The sequence below is a fragment of the Anarhichas minor genome, unplaced genomic scaffold (genome assembly GCF_050575085.1).
Source record: "Anarhichas minor isolate MPS153535 unplaced genomic scaffold, ASM5057508v1 ptg000028l, whole genome shotgun sequence".
Classification (NCBI taxonomy): Eukaryota; Metazoa; Chordata; class Actinopteri; order Perciformes; family Anarhichadidae; genus Anarhichas; species Anarhichas minor.
The window spans coordinates 14,331,227-14,347,966 of NW_027466474.1; the positions used below are offsets into that span (position 1 = coordinate 14,331,227).

The window sequence follows — 16,740 nt, forward strand, 5'->3', positions numbered from 1 at the left end:
ACTGCGGTTGGAATCCACATTAACCACCGTGACTCCGTGCAGACGACTGCCGAAGTTCTCCACAAAGGGAGCGAGCTACAAACACTTCAGAGTCACCTTTCAAACCAACAGGAGGCGAGTGTTTGGTATTCAAAAGCCGTTTTCCTTTAAGGCTCAATCGTGTGAGTGACGGGACAAAATGTCTCCAGCTCCCTTCTGGTGCGCGTGTCTGCCGTTGGCAGGCGTTATTTTGGCCTCGGCGTCGAGATGAACATCGTGTAACACACAAAGCAGCATCCCCGGGCCTGCAGCGCTTGCCCCGGTGCCTGCGCCTCTCGTTGCTGGCAGGTTGTGTGAAGACGGCACAACATGAATCAGTTCAGCTCAGTTCCAGCCACCACCCAGCCAACCATCCAACACACGCACAGTCACAATACTCCCCCCCCCCCCCTCTCCAAACTACACTCCTGTCTTCACATTCAGCCGAGAGCTTCGGATCAAAAGACCCAGAGAATGCGTTTAAAAGAATAACACCATTTGAGTGCACTATATCAGTATTTTTAAAGCCATGAATAATTTCCGGGGCACTCTCTCTGCACATACATGCCGATAAAAGCAGTGGCTCCTGAAAGCCCGGGCTTTTTTAGTGAGCCACCGTGCGAGGCATCGCGGCTGAGATACGACAACCGTCCTCAAAGAGTTTTTTATTTTTTTTTTTGTCTTGCTCTGTGCTCGTGTGTTGTGAAACGCAGAGTGAGCAGATTACGTAAGCCTGCCCTACCTCTGTGGGCTCCCACTCCAATCTCCCTGACATTTAGACAACAAAGGTCACATCTGAAAGTCTAAATCTGCACAGACACCAATGCTAATATGTTCATGCATATACAAAAGAGAGGGGAAATATCTCCCACCGGCAGAGAATCGTGTGTTGAATAAGACTGAACTTCAACTTACTGTACGTGAATAGCGTGCACAAACGAGCCCGGCTGCAGGTTAATCAATGTGACTCGTTTTCCGGACTGTCGTCATTGTGAGGAATAATGTACGAAAATGTAAAGCTCACAATTCTGAGCTTCTAATGGTTAGTATTTACAGCAGGGCCATGGTATTACTCTGTATTGCATAGCACACTGTGTTGTGCATTAATGTTTAAAACGATTTCATCAAATAATATGCAAGCTTGCACCGAACCCTTCCGTTTTCCCGATGGAAATTAATGATGACATTGAATTAATGAGCGCAGATAAAAATCTACAGCACATGTCTGGATTGTGAGGGCTTCATCCCACCCGTCCATTTATCAATTCTTCCTGCCATTTATCAAGCGAAGGCTCCAGAGTAAAAAAAACAAAAACAAGGGCACGCAGAGCTATGCAGATCCCTCTGTTGTGTAACGGTTCTGTCTCTGATCGACTGAACTAGTGTGTGTGTGTCCCTTAAAGGGGAGGTTCATTCATCAAATACCTGACCCACCTCAACTGGGTTCTCATACGAGGTCAATCCTCGCTGGCCTCCTCACCTGATCATGTAAAAAAACAACATAAAAAATAGCTTTACATTTTGAAAATGACATGTGTCCACAGTTCAGCTAAAGCTACCATGAGGCCTTAGCCGTCTGAATTAGCAGAAATGAATGTTGTATCTGCCGAAAGTGAGTCTTTTGTAGTGTGAAATTCCCTCTTTGTGTGTTCAGTGTTTCCTTTCCCAGCTGTGGCAGAGAGACAGTAATACCGCGCGGTAATTTGGTCCAAAAAAGATTGTGAAGATATCCACTTCATTTGTCAAACTCAGACTGCTGAAGTCTCATATTAACTTCAGCTGCACTTTACAATTCATCTTTGTCTCGGATCTCTTACTTTGAAATTGCTTTTGCAGCCAGTATGGACCGGAGGAGCAGTCACACTGTACATGTGGGCATGTGAGTGCTGTGTTAAGAGATGGGGGGGGGGGGGGGGGGGAACTTTGCTTTCTTGCTGTGCACTCTCTTTATCACCAGGGTGTGACATAATGTGCAGTGCTGCAGCCACTGCACCAAACTGGCAGGCGACGTTACCGTCTCACACGTCAACGCTCACTTGTGAAAATGACCCTGAACCTCTCCCACAGCAGCAGCTGCTCACCACCCGCTTGATTGGGACATTTTCTTCCCCCCCCATGAGAGAGAACTACCCCAGTGCACATTGGGTATCGCGGTCCAAAAGAGCCAAAGGGGAGACGATCGTCTGCGAACAGCAGAGGACGACCTAATGTCATCGGACTGGAGCCTCTCCAGAACCTCGAGTGTGCCTCGATATCCTGTCGACGAATATCACAAACAAAAAAGGCACGGTGTGATTATAGTATTGCCGCAGAGCACTACTTCCATCAGGGCAATATCTACTCATAATAGTTATTAGTGTCCTGGTAGGATACGGGCAGGAAGCTACGCTACTTTAGGCAGCGGTCGTTTGCTCCAATATTGGCATCATCCATCACTGCCACGCTGACAACCATGTGAGGAACAACGCTTGCACCTCTCACCTTTAGACGAAAGGCGGTAAAATATACCGCACCCTCCCCTGTTTTTTACGCATTACATTAAGTCCGGCGCTGGTGGGAAGAGCACGAGTCAAACTCTCTCAGTTTAAATCTTGACATTCAGCTCCTCTCTTTCAGCAGGTTTTCTTTCAATCTCTGCATATGCAATGACTACTGCAGGACGTCCACTCGTTATACAGCCAGATAGTGTAGAAATAGAATGAGTCGGATGAATTCCACAATTCTCCTTTGTGTTTATTTGCTGGTCTGAGAGCAGCTCTGTGGATCTACTCTGAGGTCAGTCCTACTCTGTTGGCCTTTAGCCAGCAGGCTCCGTCTTTAGAAAGTCTCTCCCCCGAATATACCGACTACACGTTTCAGTGGTGGCGAATGAATCTGGTTGTGGTCAGTAGGTATTTGGCTAATAGAGGCAAAGCCCACCACACCCATTTCCCCTCCAGTCTGCTCCAATTCTTTTGTTCCCCTCCGACAACCACACTGACTTCCTGCTTCCCCCCGGGCCTTCCAGCCACAAAGCGCCCTAAAAATAAACCGCTGGACTTCTGCTGAACGCTGTTTTTTCGTTCAGCTCGATTAGTGTGAAGGCGAGTCAGTGGGTCAGAGCATCGGGGGTTTTTAAGAAATAGTGCGAGATGGATGAGATAAGAGAGGCCGGTCGGGCCAAGTGGGGTGGAGAAATTAGGGTTAAAGACATCACCAGTGATATCAGCATTCCTAGACCTAACTGCTTCATGGAGAAATAGTCCTACTCATTCAGCCTTCGTACGAACAAGGCCGGATGTATGGTATATGAAGTCTGTTGCTGAATAAAAACAGGCTTTTGAAGACAAGCTTGTAGAGGAGAAACAAAAATGCGAAGCTAGTTTAATACACGTCTCTCCTGTTTTCTACACATCTGTGACAAAAATAAATAAAGCAGCTACCTGCCGGACAAATTAACATTTACAGGGCGAGAAGAGACCCTTCTCAACTTAGTGCCAAAGCGTTTTTTTATGGCTACTTGGATAATTGTAATTTATTTTCTGATATATTAACTGTGCATTAATCGCTGAAATCATATAACACAGAGAGCTCCACCTCTACCTCTATTAAAAATGCAAATGATATGGGAACCAGTGGGGTGAACTGCCAGTGTTTGCTAGCAGTGCACACTTCCTACGAGGTGTTATGGCAATGGTTCAAGGAATAGTGCAACATTTTGGGGAATACATTTGCTTCCCTGTTTCTTTAATCTGCACAAAAACCAAAGTGTAAAATCGAACACATTTTTTATTTTACGAGGAGTTATGTACGGCACCGTTTCCTGACCTGACCTGACCTGGCTAGCTGCCCCCCCCCCCCCCCCCCGTTTCCAGTATTTATGCTAAGCTAAGCTACTGGCTGGTAGCATCATATCCATCCTACAGATATAAGAGTGGTATCAATCTTCTCATGCAACTCGCAAGAAAGTCTTATCATTTTACTGGAATGAATTTCATCTTGAGTACCTATTTTCTATTTTTTTGTCCCTCTTCTGCTCTGACCGGCTCCTTTACATATCCATTAAGACCGGCAAACTGCAATCCCTGAAGCTCGCCAGCTCTTCGGTGAAGGTGTAGTAAGTCTGAAATGTCTCTCAAATTTCCCAGCGATGGGAAACAGTGCCTGTTAAAAAAGCACGATAACGAGCTCCCCGAAGACAAGGCATTGTAGCTGTTCACAAACTGCAACAAAAAGAAAGCATTCAGGAAGACGGTGGAGATATTATTCATTTATGTTTCTGTTCAGCATCGTGGGCCAGTGTGTACTTAATTAGAGCCCGACGATTGGTCATTTGAGAGCCCAGCTGTGGGGCGAGGGATAAAATCAAATGACCTGTGCTGGGATTTGGTTGGCTGCCTCAGCCGGCACTGCTTCACTGTGCTGGTTGTGAGTGTGCTGAGCTCGCTGGTGTCATCATTCATCAGAGCACTGTCAGCCACCTGCGGCCCCAAAACACTGGGAGGTAAGAACAGTAGTGTCTTTGCCCGCTTTCTGGCCGGCTACATTTGCATGCAGCGTTTGTTTGATATTTGGTGCAGTGTCTCTTCGGGGAGCAGATTTAGATTTCTATTGTAACAGTTTCGGATGAGGTTATAGTCACATCATCTAAGCGAGAGAGAGAGAGAGAGAGAGAGAGAGAGAGAGAGAGAGAGAACGGCCTACTCACCTCCTCTAATCAACCATTATGCCCACCGTAACTCACTATAAGAGAATCCACAGCCCCGCCTGTCCTCTGAGCTGAAACCATTTTACATTCTCACTGCCTCCACGCGACGAGAGTTCAAAAGCAGAGCGTCGGATTGAAATGCAAAACTCTGCAGTGAAACGGTATTAGGGTGCAGGGTTGTTCCTCTGCACCTTTCGTCTCGTTGATAGGTCAGTTCCATTCCTGCCATCAAAGACTTCATAGACCGGATATAGTGCTGTCCTGTAAAATACCCACTACCGAGCTTGCCATCTGGGTCTGCGGCGTGGGTGCATGTATAAACTTGCGTGCTCTCAAACTCACAGGCACGTCTCAAGAAGCAGGTGTTATTTCACGGGCCTGGAGGGAGCAACGGGATGGAGCGAATAGGGGGGAGCGGGGAAACGAGTGTGGGGGGGGGGGGGGGCTTGACCTGAGAAGAGGGGGAAAGAGAGATGGAAGTGATGGCGTAAAAAGCGAGGCGGATGGGGAGGGGGGAACAAGAAAGCAGTCCGAGGAGCGACGGCGGTTGCATAATACGCGTACGTGTCGTAGGGTTTGCTCTGACGCCGCATGTGGTGTAGCAGGGAGAGCCAGGGAGAGCCAGAGAGGTCAGAGGCAGAAAGTTAAGCTAAATTATGTACACAAGAAGTGGCAGCTGCCGGAAAAATACAGCCCATCTTTCACAAAGGCCTGCAGGATACATTCTAACTAGCAGCACACTTTACAGGCAGTTAGCTTCTGTCTCATTATTTTAGGGCAGGGACAAAAGGACGGGAGCGGCGTCTTCTATTCGGGGTACAACTACTCAATTTACGCATATTTAAATCACAGCTGTTGTCTAGTTTTTAATTTACAAAAAAATGATATGTTTTGTAATAAGCCACACATGCTCTCCATCATAAAATGCATGATTGCTTATTGCTCCCTTGAAAGGTCATTGTGCCTACAAGATTTCTCTGGAGCTCATAACAATACTCGATTATTGTAAATGTTACATGTTAGTATGAAGTGTACTCATTGCTCTAAATGTACTAAGAGTACTTAACCATCTTTAAGTAAAAGTACTGGTATTTGAAATACCCCCTGTTTATAGCCCCTTTAAAATGGTCTCATCAGGATGCTGCCTTTGCCTGCTGCCAAAACTGTGTTGACTGACAATATTGCAAAAATGATTGTTTTCGAAGCAGGTGATTTGTAAGGCAGATTGAGTTGCCGCTGTTTTGGAGATACAGACAATTTATTCCAAAACACACATGATCCCCAAGACAACAGCCAGCAGATATTAGCCTGTGAGTTGACAAAGCAGCGAGATGACAACCTCTAATCACGTCTGAATAATGTATTGACGCCATGGGTGAGCGCAAGTACTCGCCCACGTCACTGTTGGTTACATTTTTATTTTTTTTAGCGAGAATGAGAGCTGAGCATGAATACAATATACTTAATAAAATATTCATTTTGAATGTATATAGGATATATACATTTATTACACAGTTATTACACAGTTATTCATTATTTGTTCATCATAGACCTGGGCGATATTGTTGGGTTGTCTATTGGTGGTTTCACAAAAGTATTTACACAATGGGATTTTTGACAAGTAAAAGAACAGTATAATATTCAAAATCTAAGACGATATCTATTCTCATATCGTGATATCGATCGCCCTAGTTTATCACATCAATCATTTTTTGTATTTTGCTAAGTACTGTTGCTACTGAGGTTATTTAATCAGCACGTGGAAGGATTCGGTTAAAGGTTGCTGCAAGAGAAAGCTGATGGCAAAATGTGAAGTGTTGAGTGAGATGGAACTATCATGTGTCTTTGTACTAAAGTCAAGCCAAGTCAATTTAATTTCTGTATCCCACAAATTGCATCTGGGAAGACGTCGAAGCAAATTCAAGGTGCCACTAGACACCGGCAGGACCTCCTCTCTACAAGGCAGTGCATCCTAGAGAGGTAAGGAGACATAGAAATATCCAATTCTAATTCACTATTATTATAGTCGGGTGAACAGAATGGATACAGTGGAAGTTATAAGTGGAATTAATACAGACATAAAACTTCCACAATGTCTCTGTGAAAGACATCGGTTACACATTTCAGCCTGTGGGGTGTCTGCTCTCAGATGGTGCTGTCAGATAACAAGGGATCCTCCTATTACCTAACACAAGGTGACATTCTTCTGAGTTGACTCAAGAGCAGAAAAAAGTCTTTATCCCAAATACACAGCTGTCAGATAGCCATGAAAACATTACACAAACAGCAGTGTGCGTTACACAAACAGCAGAAGCTGATGACTGTGGGTGAAATCACCTGAGCAGCCTGGGAAAACTCCCACAAATGATACAACTGAGGCCGGATAATGAGCACCGGAGTGTCCTTAGGCCTTTAAATAGTCTCATAACGAAACAGCGCTGCGTGTTGTGACATTGCTTCCACCAATATATCCCCACTGTCCTACTAAGGCAGTGGCAGTGCTTAGGAGCGATGATGGAAGGGTAGAGAAACTGGCCCTGATGAGGTTTAAAAAAAAAAAAAACAGAGCTTCAAGAATGCACAAAAACAAACCTGGACATGCACAGGCGTGCACGATCTGACGAAATACGAACAGAACGCGGACATACTGTAAAACGGGACACAGCAGTGAGTGGGAGAATTAACACAACAGCACAGTTCCCCACAGTCCCAGGGAACATGCAGCCATCTGAAATAAAAGTGGAAATGGCTTTTGTCCAGAGCAAAGGAAACCCTCTCAACAGTTATATAAGAAATAAGGCCCTGAGCCTATCTGTCTCTCTCTCTCTCTCTCTAGCACACAAAAACACACACCACGTAAGTGCATGAGTCGCATGCCAATGCATACAACAACAACAACAACAACACACAACACACACCTGCTAGGTAGAAACCTATTCTTTGTAAGAAACAGCCCGGGGAGGCTCTGACACAACCACCTGCTCAGATTGGGCGATACCGTTTATTAGAGCCCGATGCGTCCTGCAGAACAGCGTTAGCTGGTGGCTGCAGTAAGTCCCGGCGGATACCTGCCAGCACCTTGGCAGGGGGACGATGTCGAATGAACACTGATAAAGGATTCTAGTTGGCCTGTGGCTCAAAGAGAGGGCCGTACATCATACACGTGGTTATTGTTGAGGGAGACCTATTCCCGCGGTTCGCCCACGACTTTAAAGAAAGAAATAAGGCCCCGGGACGAGACCGATGCCGCACAATCACAGCGTGTTCGACAGAGGTGTCGCCGGCCGCCGGTGCTATTCCTTTCTCGGCAAATAAAGTCGTCGTCGACGCGATGACTCACTAACCCCGACAGATGAATTCTGAATGCATCGGGAGTGTGCACGTGAAGTGTGCGTCAGAGTGAAGAGGGTGTATCATAGGCTCCCGGGGCCGAGGGAGGCAGATATAAACAGCATGCATGCGTGTGTGTGTGTGTGTGTGGTCAAATTAACAGCTGAGCACTGGTGTATGAAAAAAAGGTGCGCTTGCATAAGTAGTTGCACTTTTTCCCCAACACTGCCCTACCGCTTGCCTCAACTCGCCTCTGCCTGCTGACTCATGCGTTCATAATAAATAGATAGGATTGCGTAATATGATTATGACCAGACAGACCTGGGTTGGGCCAAACTTAATCATATAAGATTGCTCTTGAAACTCCTAATCTGCGTGAAGCCCTTAATAAGACGGGCCCCGTCTCTGACAAGTTGACAGCAGAGCTTCGGGCACGGCATCAGTAACACACGGGGAACTGTCCTCTCATCTGCATGGGAATTACCAAAGACTCCCATTGCTAAGTGTTTGTTGAGAGGAGAGGAGAGGAGAGGAGAGGAGAGGAGAGGGCAGTGACTAGGGGGAGAAATCCAGTTAAATGAAAGGGAGAAGAGAGGCGTCAGCATTAGCAGTTAATCCACTGCAGTGAGAACGCGTTCTCTCTGCCTGCGGCCTCCAGGTTCTAGTAGTCGTCCTAACAGGAAGGCTGTAACACACACACACACACACACACACACACACACACACACTGCACTGTATCCCAAACAACAGAGCCGATGCTGACATGAGATCCGTAACATGTAAGCGATTCTTGACTTACCAGAAAGGAGACATTAACGTTGAAGCGTCATCCATCCGTGTCCCTCCACTACAGCTGCGTTATATATTGTCATATTGTGCATGTAAAGTATTTATGCAGCATACACAGTGTACGTGCTACCTCCATGCTCAAGACGCAGTCATGAATCCCAGAACTTGAGGCAAGTGAACTGCCCCCTCGCCATTCACAGACACACACACACACACACACACAAGACATTTCCAGTGTTGTGAGTCCACGTTCCCTACCCCAGGGGAGGGCCACGGCACAAAAAGTGCACACACAAAAGGGAGCATCTCTCTCTTCCCCGCTCCGTTTCTCTCCCACCCCTTTCTTCTCTCTCTCTCTCACCCACACACTTTCTCTATTTAGCTCACACTTAAAAAGGCGGCCTAAAGATAGAAGCAAGGAGATGAACAACAGCCAGCGAGTGTCATGGCAACAACGTGCAGTGGCTCACAAACACTACTTAGACCAGCGAGAAAAAGAAGAAGAAGTTATGATCAAAGCCTAAATGCAGCGGCATCGAATACAGTTCACAATATTTCAATGCATGGACGTGCCAAGGCAGAGAGCCCTGGGCTCAGCGTTCAGCAGTGGAGTAGACGGCATCCCTCATGAACATGGACTTGTGATTGTACCACAAACGCTGTGGTGAATCCTCACTGACTCCTAGTAAACAGCTCACATATTTACAACGCCGTGCACACTCCTTTTCTCACATATTCAAACACTGCTCGGAAACATTATGCATGACGCCTTTTCCTCAATGAAAGAAAGCTAAATTGCAGTCAATGAAACCTTGCATGTGGGACTCGGGAGCAGAGATCCAATTTAGTGCGATCAAAGCAGTGATGTAAACAGCGTTAAGCGCTCTGTGCGTTGCGGTTCTGCAGGTACAGAGGTTGGACAAAGCCCCAGAAATGTGCACCACACCCCGTCAGAGAAACTCTGCGTCTCCTTCCAGTAGAATCCCCATCAGATGTGTCGGGTGGCCTGTTCACGATGAGTAATGGCCCAAGAGTACCGGATGACATTAATCCACGTGGCCACCATCTTCACGGATCAGTTCCCTAATCGTCTGATGAAACATTGACCTCTCCCTATTATCAGTATCAGTGGGAGGATATTTGTCACGTTCCTGCTCTATGCTACGTCCCATCATCTCATTTACATCTGCTAATATGTGTGTGACAGGTGGACAAACCCAGTGTGACAATGTGTGTATGTAGGGAGTCAATATCAACAGTGTCAATAGTGGTCATAGTATTGTTTATAATCTGTTCAATGTGTTCTTATAAAGCCCTTGAAAGCCTGACAGAAAGAAGAGTAAAAGCTAGATTAATCTGTAATCGTGTGTGTGTGTGTGTGTGTGTTGTGACTCACAACGTTGACCTGCAGTGGTTCCGAACCGGGTCTCAGCAGCCTCCTCCTCCTGCAGCTGCCGGAGCCTCCGGACCGCAGGCGCACCGACGATGACGTCTGACCCACGTCTGAGGGGACGGACGCATGCAGAGACGGCCCGGGTAAGCAGATGATCAATTTCACCAAACACACATCAATCAACAGCCTGCGTATTAATGGGGGAATTCAACAAAAACAAAAGGGTACCTGAGTGAGGAAGGAGCAGCGCCAAGGCAGTGAGAGTGCTGGGGGGTAGCGGCAGGGAGCGGCACCGCAGGAGAGAAGCCCTTAGTGGGGGCTCTAGCGGGGACACACCCGGGGGGCGAGACAAGGCCTAGAGGGGACTGAGTGGTTAGGGCATCTCCTATAGTCCATATGTAACTTATGATACACACACTCACAAGGTTGAATGGACACATCCCCCTGCCCTTCATGTTACACCCCCCCTGCCCCCCCCCCCCCCTTTACTGCGTTGTCCCCCTTCATTTTTTTTTTTTTTTTTTGCAGTGAATTAAAGTATTTCACATCCAGGAAGTCTATTCTGGCGCATTGAGAGACTATACATCATGCCAACCGGGGCGGTCTCACAGGACAAAATGAAACGACTCTGAGTTAGGGCAATGAGAGGTAGAGCTTATGGGAGCGATGAGGCAGAAAATTGGCGACAAAAAAAAAAGAGAGAGAGAGAGAGACTAAGAGTGAGGGAGAGAGAAAGAGAAGTCAGGAAGAAAGAAAGAAACAAAGAAAGAGAAAGAATGGGTGAGAGAGAGAGAGGGAGGGAGGGAAAGAAGGGAGAGGGGGAGGAGGTGAGCTGAGGGAAAAGCAGCATCCAGAAATACTGGCCTCTATAAATGGGGCAGAGCATACATGCACTGTGGCAACTAACACTGAGCGTTGTATAAATACTGGGTTAGTACTGGGCTGCCCTTCAAAGTCTGTCGTGTGTGTTTGATTCATTTTGGGCTTGTGGTATATTGATCAGCGATTTTTTTGACCTCAGGGTATGATATATGTATATGCTAACTGCACATGAATGTATAACCGTGTATTTATATAATTGCGGGGACGGCGTATTTGTCGTTTTAAAGTCAATGTTTGTGTATTTGCATTCAGTGAAATGATGCGTGAATGCCCTGTGTTGTATTGTTTTTGACGTCTTACTCTGTGGTGCAGCTCCGTGGACTGCGTCTCCCTAGTAACACTGGTCTCTATGACGGAGCAGGGCCTGGAGCGAGCGGCCGTCCGAGAGCGCTGCGTGGCGGGAGCAGGCCTGCGTCTCCGCCGGCACAGCGAGCCGACCTCGCCGTAGTGGTCGCAGAGATCTCGGTCCGGGTCGGGCCTCCGCGGGTCCAGTGCGGCTGAGGCCGGGCGAGGACGATTTGGCGGCGGCTTGTGGGGCACAGAGGCCTTCTCTGTGCTCGAGTCGGGCCCGGCTGGGCACGGCTGTCTCACACCGCAGCCTGTCTGGCTGGCGATCTGCTCACACAGCTGTGATTGGCACAGATACTCAGCGATTTTTGGCCCAGATAAAAGGTGCAACACTGCATTTCTTGTGCTGGGAATTGGGGAAGAACGTCTCCATAGATTCGGTAAAATACACCTCATTTCATATCAAAAAGATTCTACTAGCCCATGAGCTCATGTTTCTAATTGCTATGCATTTAGTGGCTGGTGCCAGAGAAAGTCCCTGAATGGCATTTAAACTTCAGAAAACAATCAATCATTAACACCCTTCCCAAAACACAGATTCCCACAGGCCCTTGCATAATAAACCCCGATGAAAGTGTGCTGAGTATTGAGATGTCACATCTCATTTTGTCATCGGGAGTCAGGGCTAACGTGTCCTGACTCGATGGTGTGACTGGAAGGGATGATGACTAATGCCTCCACTGGAGTGAGAAGGGAAAGGGTGACGTCATGATGCACGGACATCACTGTGAGCTCTGGGGTTACTGCAGCCACATACGAACGGCTTTATGAGAAATAGGGTTTTCCTTGCAGGCCACACAAGGCTGGCTGAGCAGGAGAGGGGACAAACTAATATGGTGTTGTCCACCATCGTCACTACTGACTGCTTCCTCCTCTCTCCAACAGATGGGGCAAAAGGACAACTACTGCCCATTCATGTCCTCACAGGCTGGTGGTGTGTTGAATGTTTTTGTTTCTCCCAGACAGCTAATGCACCACACCTAGGAACGTCTATCATGGGGAAATGAGTAACAGCTCTGGTGCTATTTACCGTCTAGTTTGTTGTTGATGATTTTTAAGAAGCAAAAGAATGACCGTGGTTAAAACAGTTACATACATGATACTTTTGAGCATTTATGCAGTAATTACATGTTTTGGCAATTGTTAATAATGTGAGAAAAAGCATGCAATGGATTGTGGTTATGGCATGACTGTGAGACTCAAATGCTGTTCAGCAACACAAATCACTGACTTCATTAACAAATGCATTTATTCAAATTCAGTGGCTGGTAATTAGCATTGCTCATTTTGTATTTAAAGTCACATACCTTGAATATTTCCTCTGTGGAATCTGATGCGGGCACGCTATTGGTTGTGCTCTCTTCATCACCTTGTTGTGATTGGAAATTCACTTCCTGTATCTGGCGGGTGAACGGTGGAGCATCCCTGGAATCCTGCTCATTTCCTGTCTGCCCCGCTACCTGTTCCTCCTGACAGAGACAGCTTAATGGATCACTTTCAACCTCTGCTTCTTCTTTAGTCTCTGTGGTCGGACCTGACCGGGGGATATGATTCTCTACTATGGCCGTGGACCTGTGGTTTGTCTCTCTGTCTACATGTTTGTCTGAGCCCTCAGAACCCTGAAGGCCATTGACAGCTCGAGCTCCTGGGCATGCCCTGAAGGCCTTTAGGACCACCTTAGGGGATCGTCCACCTGTCACAGGTGCTGGAGCCTCGCTGTCGAGGCTGCCTGAGTGTGAGGATTTAGCGGTCACCGGTGATGACGGCATCGGCTGGGACTTTGGAAGTCCTTCACTGTGGAGTGTCAGGGACACACTGTGGATGCTGTCCACTGACGGCTGAGGGGCCCGTGGAGAGCCCACCGGTGTCCTTTCTCCCTCTGGAGGAGAGAAGGAGTGCGATGTCGTCCGCCACTTTCTGGCCGTGTCTGCGACACTGTTGAAAAACTTGAACAGACCACCAAAGTGCCCCTTGGTGTCAGAGTGTTTTGGGGGCGGTGGCTGAAAGTCTCTGACACTCTCAAAGTCCACAGAGCCGTAGTCTGAGTCCATGGTCTTGTCCAAAGAGGGAAGCTCAGAGTCAAAGCTCCGCTCTGAGTAGACCGGATTGGCCTTCCCCAAAAGGGAAATCCGCCTCAGGTAACTCCACACGTCTTTGTGCCTCCTCCCTCTACCGTGGTGGGTGCTCGGGCTACCTTTAACGCTCGGCTCATCGCAGCCTGCCGCCGTTTTGTTGCAGTTGTTTGAATTTCCGTGGCTTCTCTTGGTATAGCAAACTCTGTCTGACAGTTTGCAACCGTTCTGAGTCACAGCCTCTCCCATCACAGCGGCCTGGTAGCCGTCTGCGGGAGCCGTGAGGTCGATGTCCTCGAACGAGCAGTCGAACTCTGCTGTGTGGCCGGCGTAGGAGTGCCTCTTGCCGCGGTGTCTGAGCGGGCCCCTGCTGGACTGCTGAGGAGTGCCGATGTCTGGGCAGAAAGACTCCTCATCCACCCAGGAGCTGCCAAACTTGGCGGTGGACAATTTCCCCGTCTTCCCTCTGAACACAGAGGGGGATTTCAGCTTCTTGAAGGAGCGAACTTTGTCGGCAAACGAGAGCTTGGGGATGGAAGCCTCCCCGGGCAGGATCATGGAGTGGGGTCTGCGCTCCAGCTCTGACGCGGCTCTCTTTCGGTGCAAGATCCTCCAGATGCCCCCCGTGGCACGGGGCCTCCGGTTGACCTCCTGTCTCTCCTTGACAGGGGTCTGAGAAGAGGCAGCCTGGGTCTCTCCCTGGCCCTCTGCAGGCCCTGGCCCGGTCTCCTGAATATAAACACTGCCGGTCTCATTCTCCACATCCAGAGAAACATTAAACACTCGGTTGACAAACCCATTAGGGTTGTTGCTCGCAGGGGCAGGGCTGTCTGTCTGCTCCATCCTCTCTCATTCTACAGTGTCAGCTATCGGCTCCAATGGACGTCATGTCTCGGGCCTCTCAAACAACTGGAGGAACAAAACAGTTTCATCTTTTAATTCAGCAGCTTGACATTAAACTGACAACCTTATCCTTTCACATCATGCTTATTCTGTCTATGCCATAAATACAAAATATACCACATCAAATCATCTCAGTGTGTCACCTCCTACAGGGGAGGTCCACCATTAGAATAATAGATATGTGTAGTGCTATTTAAACAATACAACACAACGAGGTCTCATGTTGTGATTGTCAGACGAGTGCTTTTGTACCACGAGTCAACAGTCACAAACACCCATAATATCCAAAGCATTCGTTTGAGACTCAGTCCCCCCCTCCCCCCCCCCATCCACCATTTGAACCAGGAGGCTGCGTTGCCATGGAAACCCTAGCTATAGAGATGCCTGATTATTTCAGGCCCCTGCTCTCCGGCGGTGACGTCATCGCAGCTCAGATGAGGCCCCTCTGAGGAGGGAAGATGCTCGGCAAGTGCCACGCTGCACTACTACATGTTAATTATCATAATCCCTTTAATGTATGGAAGCAGCTTGTGTAATTGGGGCCTCCAGCACGAGTCTTTGTTGTTCAAATGAGATCATCACCACAGATGTGTTTCATTTACGATGGCCTTTTTCGCAGAAAGTCACAATTTATTTAATTAATGGGCCCGAGCTTCTCACTGATAAGCCTTTTCATGAGTGCTGTTTAAAGAAAGCAACGCTACTCAATCGTTCCACAAATGTAAAAAATGACAGTTCACGAGCATAGTCTCTAGTCACACGTGCTAGCAAGTACTTTGAGCATTTTAATGTAAAATGTGACGTCTCTTTACTTGACCATAAACACCCGGTCATTCGGATAACTTTAATGTGGCGTTGTTCATCTGCTATAAAGCCTGCTGGGTGGTTAAATGGCACAAGCTACAACACTTTCGTGGCTTCCATACTGTTACAAAACGTACGGTAACGAACGCTAACGCTAACAACGCGACTTGTTGTCCTTTTTTTTTTTTTTTTTTTTTTTTTTTTTTTACATATGGCGTCAGTAAAATTGCCATTAACCAGCAGCAGGTTGCCGAATCCCGTTTTAAGAAATAAATATGTCAAATAGTTTTAATTTATTTCACCGGTAACGTTAGTTAACTGTCAGCCGGATGAAACGTCCGCGCGAGTTAACGTTACACTTCTCAATAACTCCACAGACTTCTTTCTCAAGTGACACCCGCGAAAAAAGAAACCGTGTCTCCGCTCACCACTTCTGCACGTAGCCGTTAAAGCGGTTAACTTACCCCCACAGTAACGTTACTTCCCCCCCCCCGTTTAAAAGGGCATCGTCGTTGCTGTCCGTGAAGCCAGTAAACACGCCACACCGGCTGAACGCATCCAGCGCAGTTCACGGTCTTAACTTGTGTCCATGAGTCAGGCTGAAGTTATGTTGCGCACAGAGACTCCTTCTCAGCTGTCATGTGTTTGGTTTTTTAGCCTCTAAACTTCGCCAGCTATCACCAAACCGAGAGAAACTCCCCGAGCGAGCGACGGACCGGTGAACTCTTGCCCTGTGCTTCAGACGCCGACACTCTGATTTGTGATAAAGCGCTCACGCAGACAGAGCAACACACACACACACACACACTCGCACACACACACACACACACACACACACACACACACACACACACACACACACACACACACACACACACACACACAAACACACCCTCTCCACACAAACACACACACACAAATGCAAATGGTAATTATTTTATGTCAAAGTGTGTCTATTAGATAGCAAGTTTAGAGCTAATTAGTTTTTTTTGTAATATATATATATATATTATATAGCTTACATTATATTATATTGCGATGTTTACTGAGCTTTTAATCCTATTTCTATCCCTCAATTCTTTCAAATCCTAAACTATTTTCCAGAGCCTTTATAGCATATTTTTATCTATACTTAAGAGGTTTTTTTTTTCTTCCTATTTGATGAAATAATAAGGAAGCGCTTATCATCTTTAAAGGAACATCAGTGAAAACTAGTGATTGACTGAACTCTGGTCTCACTAGCTGATCCTCCTTCGGGATTTGCGTTGAATGTGAAAGTCCTTCTATTGAAAAAGGCACAATGAGGAGAGGGAGCTCAAGGGGGGGGGGGGGGGGGGGACTGAAGGAATTCACAAAAAACCAAACAGCTCCAGAGCTCCATAGCTCCATAGCCGTGGAAGAGGAGATGGTGGAAGAAGGGGGCCTAAATTTAAACATTTCCTCTTTGTCCTGTTTTGGGCCCATTGTCATCGCATGGCGTTTTCCCTTCTGCACAGGAAGGAGTGGATCTGACA

General features: G+C 47.3%; 1 protein-coding gene across 4 annotated transcripts in view; it reads right to left on the reverse strand.

Annotated features, from left to right (window-relative positions):
* LOC142962672 (uncharacterized) overlaps positions 1 to 15,964 on the reverse strand; it is a 41,532-nt gene extending 25,568 nt beyond the window's left edge. For 3 of the 4 annotated variants that reach the window (XM_076103268.1, XM_076103270.1, XM_076103267.1), the window contains exons 1-5: positions 15,691 to 15,964; positions 12,755 to 14,428; positions 11,400 to 11,726; positions 10,446 to 10,572; positions 10,221 to 10,327 (exon numbers count right to left, since the gene is read on the reverse strand). In XM_076103268.1, the coding sequence (XP_075959383.1) occupies positions 10,221 to 10,327; positions 10,446 to 10,572; positions 11,400 to 11,726; positions 12,755 to 14,362 (2,169 nt within the window). In that variant the 5' untranslated portion in view covers positions 14,363 to 14,428; positions 15,691 to 15,964. The remainder of the gene's footprint in view (positions 1 to 10,220; positions 10,328 to 10,445; positions 10,573 to 11,399; positions 11,727 to 12,754; positions 14,429 to 15,690) is intronic. The other variant, XM_076103269.1, reaches the window with a different exon arrangement.
* Between the last annotated feature and the right edge of the window lie 776 nt (positions 15,965 to 16,740).